This window comes from Leptonychotes weddellii, chromosome 5 (assembly GCF_054177405.1).
Source record: "Leptonychotes weddellii isolate Sample4059 chromosome 5, ASM5417740v2, whole genome shotgun sequence".
Classification (NCBI taxonomy): Eukaryota; Metazoa; Chordata; class Mammalia; order Carnivora; family Phocidae; genus Leptonychotes; species Leptonychotes weddellii.
Window position 1 is genome coordinate 9,477,667 of NC_138373.1, and position 12,013 is coordinate 9,489,679.

Consider the following 12,013-nt stretch of genomic DNA (forward strand, 5'->3'; position numbering starts at 1 on the left):
CCAGGTGTCCCAGGATCTCTTTGCTATAAGAATGTGTATTTGAAAACCACACACAGGGGGCGCCTGAGTGGCTCAGTCGTTAAGTGTCTGCCTTCGGCTCAGGTCGTGATCCCAGAGTCCTGGGATAGAGCCCCCCGTCGGGCTCCCTGCTCAGCAGGAAGCCTGCTTCTCCCTCTCCCACTCCCCCTGCTTGTGTTCCCTCTCTCGCTGTGTGTCTCTCTGTCAAATAAATAAATAAAACCTTAAAAAAAAAAGAAAGAAAGAAAACCACACATAGTGTAATAAAGATCATTACTGTTAAAAGAAACACTCCCTCAAGAAATGTGGTAGAGCCTTTCACACCACACCTGGGAGATACGATATGATACGTAATACAATAATTATTACTCAGGGAAATATAGCAAAAAAGAATAGTCATAATTCTAATGAAACTCCTATGAAATAAAAAAGAATCAACTGCTGGAGTAGAGAGAGGAAGAGCAGAAGTTATGGGAAAGGGGGAAGGCCAACTGCATTAGCTGGTCACCAGTGAGGCTTCCTCTAGAGAAAACAACAATCCGCCTGGCTCCCTATTCCCCTCATGTCCCCAGACATAACACCTCTTGTGTACTATGTACCTTTCCCCCCGTGTCTGGGGGAGTCCCACTGTGCCTTCTGCTCTGCCGCGTTCTCAGCACCTGGCTCCCGGGTGTCCACGGATGCCCAAGGCCTAAAACGGACTATTCTGCTGAAGCAGTGGAACCTTCTACACTTACAATGTTTGACACTTACAGAAAACGTAAGCTTTCCCCTTCCCCTTTCAGGAACCTTGGAGAAAACAGCAACCCTCTCTACATTACCTACAGTCCTAGACTCAGCTAAGGCCATGAGCAAAAACAAAGAACCAGACTTTTATTGTTTATAATGTAGCAACACGTAAGCTCTTACCTATTTTCTTAGCTCTGACACCAAGCCAGAATATTTCCCATTGGCTCCTTTTTGTTTGAGTGAGTATATGGGCTTGTCAACAGCCTCCTCTTTCCACAAGGCTGAAGTCAGCTTGCTTGGCAAGCATCAGTGGTGCTAACAGGTTTGGCCGACTGTTTTCCCAAGCTCAACTTCCAGAACCACACGTGAGGGCAAAGTTTAAACCTGTTCATGCAGATACTCCTGGACTCTAATGACACTACGGTGGCCTTCTTCACCTGATTCATGTTACTAAATGCCTTGGAAATAAAATGATCTTTAAAGTGGGGAAGATGCTTTAGTTTATTGCTCACTAGCTGATTTCCAACCAGACGTACTAAGAGGAGAGAACTTGTCACTAAGGTCCTGAATTCACATTGGGTAGTCAAGGACAGGGATCAGGAGAAAAAACTTAAAATTCAGACTTCTCCCCAATGCCTTCAATTCCCAGGTCAAGAGTAGAGATAAACAACATCTAGTCAGTGACCTAAGTTCGCAGCTGCCACCTGAGAAATACCTAAGAGCTGGTTTATTACGTCTTTAACACCCACTGCCATGCACCCCTCCAGGAAACTGCAGGGCAAGTAAGAATCATCACCCAGGAGACTTGGCTTTTTGTGGTAAAACTCAAATGGTTTCTCTCGCAGAACAGTGAGAACCGCTGCAGTCCTTGGGACTCTCCGTGCCAGCCCGCCACGCTGCCCTCCACCACAGCCTTCCCCGTGCAGGGCAGCTGGGGCGCTCCGGGATGTCCTCTGGTCTTCTCGGTGACATAATTTCACGAGGTCCAATGTACACTACCTGACTGAAAGGCTCAGTGATTTCTGGCGGCTTTAGCACACAGGTCCGTGACACTGGTCTCTTCAGGAAGTATTTGGTCAGTACCTACTCCAGCACTAAGCACGGTCTGGCAGTAGACAAGACACGCAAGATCTCGGCTGTCATTATCTACAGTGTTGTAGTGGGAGGCAGAAGACCACCATTAGTGCTTCGAGGAACGAAAATGGGTATGAGACCGGATGTGCTTAATGGTGTGCGGTAGATGGGTACCCCAAGTGAAGACCAGGCCAATGCGGCCACATTTAAATTGAAATGTAAACGAAAAGGAGAGGCACAAAAACATCTGAGGTCCCGGCAAGGCAACACTCCCCAGGAGGGCATGACCTTCGAAACTTAAAGGACAAGTAGACCGTCACTGCAGCCAGAACGAAGTGAGCCAGTGGGACAGTCCAGGAGGTGCTATCAGAAGAAAGGCAGGGTGGCTATGACCGGGGACGGTGGGGTTAATTCCAAGAACAAAGGGAGGCCATGAACAGAAAACAGAAAGGGGACATGCCTCCGTTGTATGTTTTTAATGAGATTGAAACCTAGCTGCTTTGTGGCACTGGCTCTGTGCTGGGAGAGACGGGAGCAGAGGAAAGGGTAGGGATTGGGGCTGAGCTCAAAGTCCAGTCAGCAGGAGGCCTTGTGAGAATGAGAAATGCAGGGTGACTCCCAGGGCTTTGGCTGGGACAATGGGGGAGAGGGTGGTGCCCCCCAGAAGGTCGGGGAAAGGAACATGGTGCAGAGGGGGACAAAGATCCTAATTCGGACATGTGAAGTCTGCAGAGGTACCAAGCAGGTGGGGGGAAAGAATAAAGTTCTGATGTCAAATGGGAGTTTCCGCGGCTCGAAACTTAAATGTAAAAGCCATCAGGAAACAGAGATTCCGATATGTTCACAACGGGAGATGGGAGGGACTGGCTGCCCAGAGAGCACAGCAGGGGAGGAGCCAAAGGACTCAGGACCAAGCTGTCAGGCAGCACTCCAAGCTGGACAGACTGAACTAAAGGGAGGTGCCATCAAGAACGAAAACGACAACCAGGGACACGGGAAGAAACCAACAGTCACCCAGGTTCGTAACGGTCCATATAAATGGTTTAAAACAGTGAAAGCAAGAAAAAGAAGAAACACAGCCCTGTTGAAGGCAAGACAAAGCAGGGGAGAGCGGCCCAGGATAACAAAAGATGCCGCGGTGACAAACCAAATCCAAGTATGGTCAAGTGTTCAGGGATGGGAGCCGGCAAGGCCAGGGAGTAAGAGGAGAACAGTGTGGGGCACACCGCGTTTTTGGATAACCAGCCCTTAGGAACAGACTGTGACCCAGGCCTGCTCCTACAGAGAGGCACGCCAAGTGCTGCAGAAGGGGCCAAAGACAAAGGACTCCTGGACTGCGAGGGGCCCGACGCTGTACCAGCGACACTGGGTCAGAGTTACTCAGGAAGAGAACTCGCGCTTCTGCTGCAGAGCTCTCTCCCCTCTGGTATGGGCCTAAAACTCTTCAGGATTAACATACGTATATTCATCAATGAAAGAAAACTGGAGATGACACACTGGTCAGAAGGGCTGAAATGAACAAGTCAGGAAACAAGAAATGTTGGCGAGGATGCAGAGAAAGGGGAACCCTCCTACACTGTTGGTGGGAATGCAAGCTGGTGCAGCCAACTCTGGAAAACAGTATGGAGGTTCCTCAAGCCTAGAGCTCCCGGATGACCCAGCAATTTCACTACTAGGGATTTACCCCAAAGATACCAATGTAGTGATCCAAAGGGGCACCTGCACCCCAATGTTCATAGCAGCAATGTCCACAAGAGCCAAACTGTGGAAAGAGCCAAGACGTCCGTCAACAGATGAATGGATAAAGAAGATGTGGTATATACACACACACACACACACACACACACACACACAATGGAATATTACTCAGCCATCAAAAAAATTGAAATTTTGCCATTTGAAACTGACGTGGATGGAACTAGAGGGTATTACGCTGAATGAAATAAATCAATCAGAGAAAGACAATTGTATGATCTCACTCACATGTGGAATTTAAGAAACAAAATAGGATCATAGGGGACAGGAGGGAAAAATTAAAACAGAATCAGAGAGGGAAACAAACCATAAAGACTCTTAATCATAGGAAACAAACAAGAGCATTGCTGGAGTGGAGGGGGTGTGGAGTGGAGGGGATGGGGGGATAGGGTAACTGCATAATGATGGGCATTAAGGAGGGCACATGATATAATGAGCACTGGGTGTTATATGCAACTGATGAATCACTGAACTCTTCTTAATTACATGTTTTTTAAAAAGGGGAAAAAAGAAAACGAGGTGAATCATTTCACTGTATTTACTTTCTTAAAGCAAAATTTGGGAAACTTATTCTGTAATATACTTTAGTTGTGGGGGATATCACACTTACCAAATTTTTTGCAGAAAAGCTGATCTACCATCTTTCGCAATTTAGTGATTCTGGCATACCACTCTTCCTTCACTGTTAAGAATAACAAACATACAACGTCCTCAAACTAGTGGCATTACTAAACTAGGTCAATTAAGTAATGAATTTTTTTAAAGTTTATGTATTTAAGTAATCTCTACACCCAACATGGGGCTTGAACACACGACCCTGAGAGGTCAGGAGTCGCACCCTCCACCACCTGAGCCAGCCAGGCGCTCCTGTTCTAAGATTATTTCTAAGATTTCAGAATGTGTTTCTTAAAAACATTGCTGACACCGAATAAAAAGAACAAATGAAACAATGACAAAATGGAAATTAATAACTCAGTAATTTCACAGGTACTCTCAAGTGTCATGATCATAGCTCGGAAACAGCAGAGTGCAGTTCACTGAACAGTAGCCTGCAGGTGAGCTCCATGATGGTAAATTTAGGGATAGGATAATGCTGGTGAGCCTTCATCACACCAACTCAAAGTGACAGGATTTCCATTTTCTAACCCCACCCCCAGCCCTCTAGAGCTGAGCCAAGTGAAGTAAGAGAACAAGTCACAATTGTATTTCCCTGAAACACGTCTCACCAACAAGTGATGATACCCAAAGCTCTGTGCTCTAAGAAGTAGGCCCTTTTATGTCCTGTGGATAATGACGAGGGATGGGGGCGCCTGGGTGGCTCAGATGGTTAAGTGTCTGCCTTCGGCTCAGGTCATGATCCCGAGGTCCTGGATCGAGTCCCACATCGGGCTCCCTGCTAGGTGGGGAGACTGCTTCTCCCTCTGCCTCTCTCTCTCTCTCTGACTCTCATGAATAAATAAATAAAACATTTTATAAAAAAAAAAAAAAATGACGAGGGATGATTCAGTTGACTAATGCAGATGTGGGTTAACACACTGATTCACCGTGCCAGGTAACAGACTTTGTGTCTCAGAAGTAGAACGAGCTTAGTTCTCTCAGTCTTCCCAGCAATGTGATGTTTGCACTTATTTATAATGGATTATTAGGAAGAACATGGGTTTATTCTTCTAGAGAGCAGAGAATATTATTTCGATATTGTGTATTTCTTGTATATAATGTTCTGATTTGACACATTTTTTTTAAAGTAACCTCTATGGCCACAAGGGACTCGAACTAACGACCCTGAGATCAAGAGTTGCGTGCTCTACCAACTGAGCCAGCCAAGGACCCCACTATGACACACAGTTTGAAACAAGACTGGAGACCTACCTCCTGAAGCTGGTTTATCAAGCTGTAAGTCTTCACGTGTTGAATTCAGAAGTTCATGTCTGCAAGGTGAGAAAAAGTACTAAGTATTTACCAGGTAACAGTTAGCAAAAGTAGCAACTACTAGTACTTATTAGATACTCTGTCGTGAAGACTAGTTTTAAAAAGAAGAGACAATCTGAACTCTTGAGCACAATTAAATCCTCATTTCTGGAGATTTCCAGAGAATAATAAAACCAAATGGTAATTGCAAATTGTTTCATAAGGTGCATCTTGGAATATGTATCCTTCACAGAAAGAGTTCACTTTGCAACCCAAAGATACCTTATAAAAGTGTAACACCAAAAGAAGAGAGCCACAAAACTTTTTAATGAGATCTTTTAATTTTACATTATACTCAAGAGTACCTCACTTCAACACATCTATAAATTGGTTATAAAAATCCTAAATATATTTCAACACTAACACATCTGTAAGATAGATTACATGTTTTTTATTTTGTAATACAAAACTGCCCAGAAAATACAATTTCTAGATAACAGAATTTTCACAATCTAACTTATACAGCCCATCATTCCTTTTTGATGTAATGACCTAAAGTCAGCGGTTGCTGGTAGGGGTGGGGATTGGGTCAGAGACAAGAATGACCCATTTCAGAAATGTTGGAAGCTAGCACAGGATTGAATCAATGGTTATATATAATATTCAAATATTAGTGAGTGAGAAATAAGACATTGGCTAAACTCTATAGAATTACCCTTCTAAAACAAAATACATAACAAAATACATACATCAAGACGAACCACCTTAACCATTAGAGAAAGGCTTTAGAAGTCCCCCTCAAGGGGCGCCTGGGTGGCTTAGTTAAGTGTCTGCCTTCGGCTCAGGTCATGATCCTAGGTCATGATCAGCAGGGAGCCTGCTTCTCCCTCTCCCTCGCTCTCTCTCTCAAATAAATAATGTAAAAAAAAAGTCCCTCTCGATGTAGAAGAGGGCTTACCCTAACTATAACTAAGTATACTGAAAGGACTTGAAACAGGATGTGCATGGCACAAAGTATCCCATGATATGCCTGCATTAACATTTAAACATCCAAACCCAGTTTCATACACTTGAAGGTTAGCAAATACTAGCAACACTATATATCTGTATATAATAAACTCAGTATAAATATAATTCTATATATTAAAATTCTATATAAATATAACAAACCTATAAAATTCTATTAATTTTGCTATTTAAAATGAATTTAAAACCTCTAATATTAAAAGCATAAAATGACAGTGCAAAAGAGTTTTCTTAAACTTATTAATGTATCATTAATACATCAAGCAATGTATGCTTACTGATGGTTCTTGGCTAGTGTCAGGGTTTTAGAACAAGCCCATTGGTTGACAGTTCAATTTCATGAGTCCACTAGATCTCAAAACTAAAAATTTATCTGCAACAAGTTTCTCTCTGTGGAGGACAGCTCACTTATTATCTTGAGGTACCTATCTTAGGTCTTTTTCGTGCTTAACTAAATCTTAAAAGCTGTCATCCCCTTACTGAATACCAATACAGATGCAAGCATGCTTGGCTGTAATCTCTGATCAAAGTAGTTAAATTCCCATTTTTTCAGCACAGTACCAGAGTGTTCCCAAAGTAATGAAGTTGAATACTTCTGCAAATGATAAATACTATTATTCCACTACGGGTTTTTTTTAAGGTTTATTTTATTTGAGAGCGAGCAAGGGAGTGCAGGGGCAGGGGGCAGAGGGAGGTGGAGAAAGAGAATCTTAAGCAGACTCTATGCAGAGCCCAAGGCATGGCTTGATCTCAGGACCCTGGGATCACGATCTGAGCCGAAACCAAGAGTCAGAAACTTAACCGACTCCGCCACCCAGGAGTCCCTATTCCACTACTTTTATTTACTTTACTGTTTTCAGTTCAAGAGATGTCAGAAAAAAAAGTTTAAAAATCAGTTACAATATGAACACAGTTCAAAAAGACTCATTCCCAATAGAAGGACTTAAAATGAAAGCCATGTCTTCAGACTTAGCAGAAAATTGGAGAAAGACAATGACAGCTATACGTCAATCACATATGGGCAAATATTCATGTTCTAGAAGCCAAGTCTGGGCATGACCAAGAAAATCCTGTCCACAGTGACACATTAAGGAGAAAGGAGTAGAGTATCAATGTATCAGTATAATATTTTAGAAAAGCAATACAGTACCAATCAATATCAATAAATAGTGTCTTGTTTTAAGAGTTATTTATTTATTTAAAGCCATGTCTTTCAGCAGAAGCAAACCCATCGCCACTCCCTGCGGCCCTAGTACCACTTGGTCCGAACCCATAATGGTTTATCTTTCTCGTGCCTGTACCTGGTTGAGGAATAAGCACTTGACAGAATTCTAACCAGAGAAGAGTAAGGCCCCTTCCAAGAGAAACAAAGGTAGCTGCTGTCTCTCCTCTACACCCTGCCTGGCTGTGAAGCCTGGAATTACTGCATCCAGCACACTACTGGTCTAAGGAAACAGCACAAGGAAGGAAGAATCTGGAGAAGAATAAAAGCAGAGTTCCATGTACCAGTTTTAATCATCCTACCTCTGACCTCCTTGTAAGGTAAGCATTTTACTGTATGAAGTTGACTGACAAGGATTTTTTTCCCTTACTGCTGGAGATCCTAACTGCTACCCCACCCTTTCTATGTCAGAAAGTCTCTATTTGGGATGCCTGGGTGGCTCAGGCAGTTAAGGGTCCGACTCTTGGTTTCGGCTCAGGTCATGATCTCAGGGTTGTGAGATGAGCCCCATGTCCGGCTCCATGATCAGTGCAGAGTCTGCCTGAGAGTCTCTCTCTCTCTCTCAATCTCTCTAAAATAAATAAATAACTCTTAAAACAAGACACTGTTTGTTGATATTGACTGGCACTGTATTGCTTTCTTAAAATATTAAAAATTTTTAATTCTGATTAAATGAATACTCTACTGATACTCTACTCCTTTCTTTAGCAGACTTAGAAGAAAATTCGAGAAAGACAATGACAGCTATATGTCAATCACATATGGGCAAATATTCATGCTCTAGAAGCCAAATCTGGGCATGAACAAGAAAAACGTGTCCACAGCGACACATTAAAATGCGGTAAATAAAATAATATATAACTCAAATTTAATTAAAATACAGCCCTAGAGGTTAATGAACATTTGACAACAGTATAAAAAGATGCACTAAACAAGAACAAAAACAAGAGTCCAAAGAGCGTCTTACTTCTTAATCACAAAACGAATCCTTTCCTTTGCCAGTAATATCCTCTCAAGGCGAGGAATTCCGTAAGTAGATGGCCTTCTAAAAGGAATTCCTTCCGGAAGTCCTTCTACATAAAGATCTTCAACGTGTGACTGGAAAAGAGGGTATGGGATCGTCACAGGGCCTTTGGCTTTTATAGCTTGAGCTTTAAGGATAAAAAGAGAGAGGAAAAATCATTAATTGGCAGGGATTAACCACACAGTTTGTACGACAGAGTAATTGAATACGTACTGCTCTGTAACTTTTGTAACTTTATCTTTGCTTCTGTTTACTTTAACTGAATCACAAAAAAAGTAATACAAAGGAACTAAAAGGAAAAGAACAACAACGATGCCGGTACTCTAACCAAATCTGCAATCAAATAATGTATTATTTTGGGGGAACGCAGATGCAGCTACACGATCTACTGAAATCTAAAGAACGTACGATCCAGAAAAACATACCGGTTCACACCAGTTAATACATACAGTATTTACAGGAAATAGTATTTTTCAACGATAAACATTAGTGTAAAAAGGATTTTTTTAATGAAATAACAGAAGCAGAAAATTTTTCTGAATTGTAAATATTCTGCTACAATTTCTTTGTCCAAAGGTAAAATAATGCAGCAGCTGCAAAAGGTCAAAACCATGGGGAGTCTCAAGATTCAAATATAATGAGAAGACCTTACTGATCAAACAAACTAAAGGGTCAGATTCTCTAAACAACAGGGTACATCTGAACATCACTGGGTATTACATGTAATGTTTTCAGGTGTGATAATGGAACGGAGATTAAGACGTGGGGCTCAAACCCACGACCCCGAGATCAAGAGTCGCCTGCTCTACTGACTGGGGCCACCAGGTGCCCCTCAACTCCCCATTTTGAAATGTAGACTTCTTAGAGCTGAAATGACAGGATGTCTGGGACACCACTACAGTTTTAAAATACGCTTGCATCAAAAAGAGATGGGACAGGCGAGAAAGGGCAAGAAGGAAAATATTGTAATGTTAAAGGCTGTTGAATGTGGGTGATGGATACTTAGAGGGTCTCTGTATCATTTACTTTTGTTCGGAAATTTTCATAATAAAAAGGTTTTAAAAAGCATCGGTTAAGCTCATAATAGAGGCACATTTATAGACTATCAAAAATTCCACCGTTAAACGTTCTGATGCTGAGTCAATCGACGACAAATGTTCTAGACTGCAGACACCTATGGCTTTTCTTCCAAAAACTTCTACTTCACGAGCACGGCACCGCTACGGAAGCAGCTTTCTAGTGCGTGTGCTGCAAGAACAGCAGATGAGCTACTGACCTGGCCAGAAAGGCCCCGTAAGCCCCACAGGGAAAGGACTCCCGTGGCTTCCCCTTACTCCCAACTCCTCCCACAGGAATCCCCCTTCATCAGAACAGCCGCCCTTTTTCACTAGTATTTTAAGTCTGTTGGCTAAACGTTAATACGTGTACTGAAGTTTCAAGTGGACCACAGTACACACTAATACTGACATTTAACATCCGTTGTTGACATAGTGCATCTGAAAATCCTATTCACATAACAAAGAAAACATCTTCCACTAAGGCTATCACCATTGTTTCCACTTGTAAAATGTGAATATTGTTCTTAAAATCTCACAATAGGAGGAAAACATTATTTTTTCTTTTTTTTTTAAAGATTTTATTTATTTATTTGACAGAGAGATACACAGCAAGAGAGGGAACACAAGCAAGGGGAGTGGGAGAGGGAGAAGAAGCAGGCTTCCCGCTGAGCAGGGAACCTGATGCGGGGCTCGATCCCAGGACCCTGAGATCACGACCCGAGCCGAAGGCAGACGCTAAACAACTGAGCCACCCAGGCGCCCCAACATTATTTTCTTATATGCAAAATAATGAAATAAATCACCATCACAACAAAAGCAAAAACATAATTTTTGTTTCCCTTTATGAGAAGCACTGAGATTTTCTAACAGTAAATTATTTTTACTCGAATCTGTACTACAATAAGTATATAGTAACAAAAGTATATACAAAAAGTACTTACTATGTACTTACGCACCAGCTATTACAGACACTATGCTGTCTATCTTATCAAATCTTCCTAACACATCCTCAGAGAGGATGAAGAGAAAGGGCTGAGCATTCTGTCCCCAGGGCCTGTAACCTTACCAGCACAGAACAATGCTGAATATAACAAATTCTGGGAGTTTCTGCTTTGAGTGGACCAATTAAGATCACAGGGAAAACGCTATGGCTACTGGAGAGGGAGGGCTACTAGGAGAGCCTTAAGGAGAAGTTACTGAATTTACTCTCATTCCGAATCTTCACGGACGGGTGAGCTGTCATCCATGAAAAATGGTACAGGAACTATCATTTCAAGTTTAGTAAACTAAATAATGCCAGTGTAGTCTATCATTTAAAAACTTCACCCAGAGAAACTCAGTGATGCGGGAGAGCACTCCAAAAAGAGGATTTTCAAGTGAAAATTCAGTATAATCAGCCCATTTTCTAGACTGTTAGTCCACTGCAAAGTTAAGAATCCTCCAAATAAAAACACAGTTCAATGAAGGTTGCTATTTTTAGATGATATATATTTTAGGTAATATATACCAACCGGGGGTAACATGGTGCTTGTTTTTTTGATCACTACCTAAAGGCAGATGTAGGACAGAATAATAAAAGAAAAGGAGAAGACAATTTGAGACCTAACTTAACCAATTACATATCAATTGTCGAGAAAATAAGGACACAAGATGAATACTGGACTTAACACAGCAGATGAAGAAAGACTATTATGAAGAAGCTCATCTTCAATTCGATCTCCAAGATCCTGGACTCTGCAACAAATATGTAAATAAACCCCCAAAGGAGCATGTTGAAGGGTTCAAAGAAATGCTAATTGGTAATCACAGAAAGAAAACTTTCCCAAAGCTTCATAGTAATCTAGGAGACAAGGTTTCTAATATTTGAACAGACACTCTCCACAACCTTCTGACGGACCGATACGTCACTGTGAGAAGTGAACTTTCTTACACTGGATGAAAAGTAACCCAATTGTTAAAAGGCTTATCAAAAAACGATTACAAGAATTTCTGAGTTTAGACTTACCATATTTTCTTTCAAACAACTCTTCCACTTGTTTCCGTAGATCAGTAATTCGAGCATTCCATTTCTCTGAAAAATTGAGAGTTTTAAGTTACATCTAAACAATAAATCCCTGCCTGGGGGCACTATTATATTACAATGACCCAACATCTAAAGACTTATTTTCTACATAATACATCCTAATTTTTTTTATATTA

General features: G+C 41.7%; 1 protein-coding gene across 7 annotated transcripts in view; it reads right to left on the minus strand.

Moving 5' to 3' along the window:
* Positions 1–12,013, minus strand: part of LOC102734999 (general transcription factor II-I) — a 110,443-nt gene that overhangs the window by 26,559 nt on the left and 71,871 nt on the right. For all 7 annotated transcript variants that reach the window (XM_081819586.1, XM_081819583.1, XM_081819585.1 and 4 more), the window contains 4 exons: positions 11,820–11,885; positions 8,700–8,883; positions 5,446–5,504; positions 4,187–4,258 (listed from right to left, as the gene is read on the minus strand). In XM_081819586.1, coding sequence (XP_081675712.1) covers positions 4,187–4,258; positions 5,446–5,504; positions 8,700–8,883; positions 11,820–11,885 — 381 coding nt within the window. The remainder of the gene's footprint in view (positions 1–4,186; positions 4,259–5,445; positions 5,505–8,699; positions 8,884–11,819; positions 11,886–12,013) is intronic.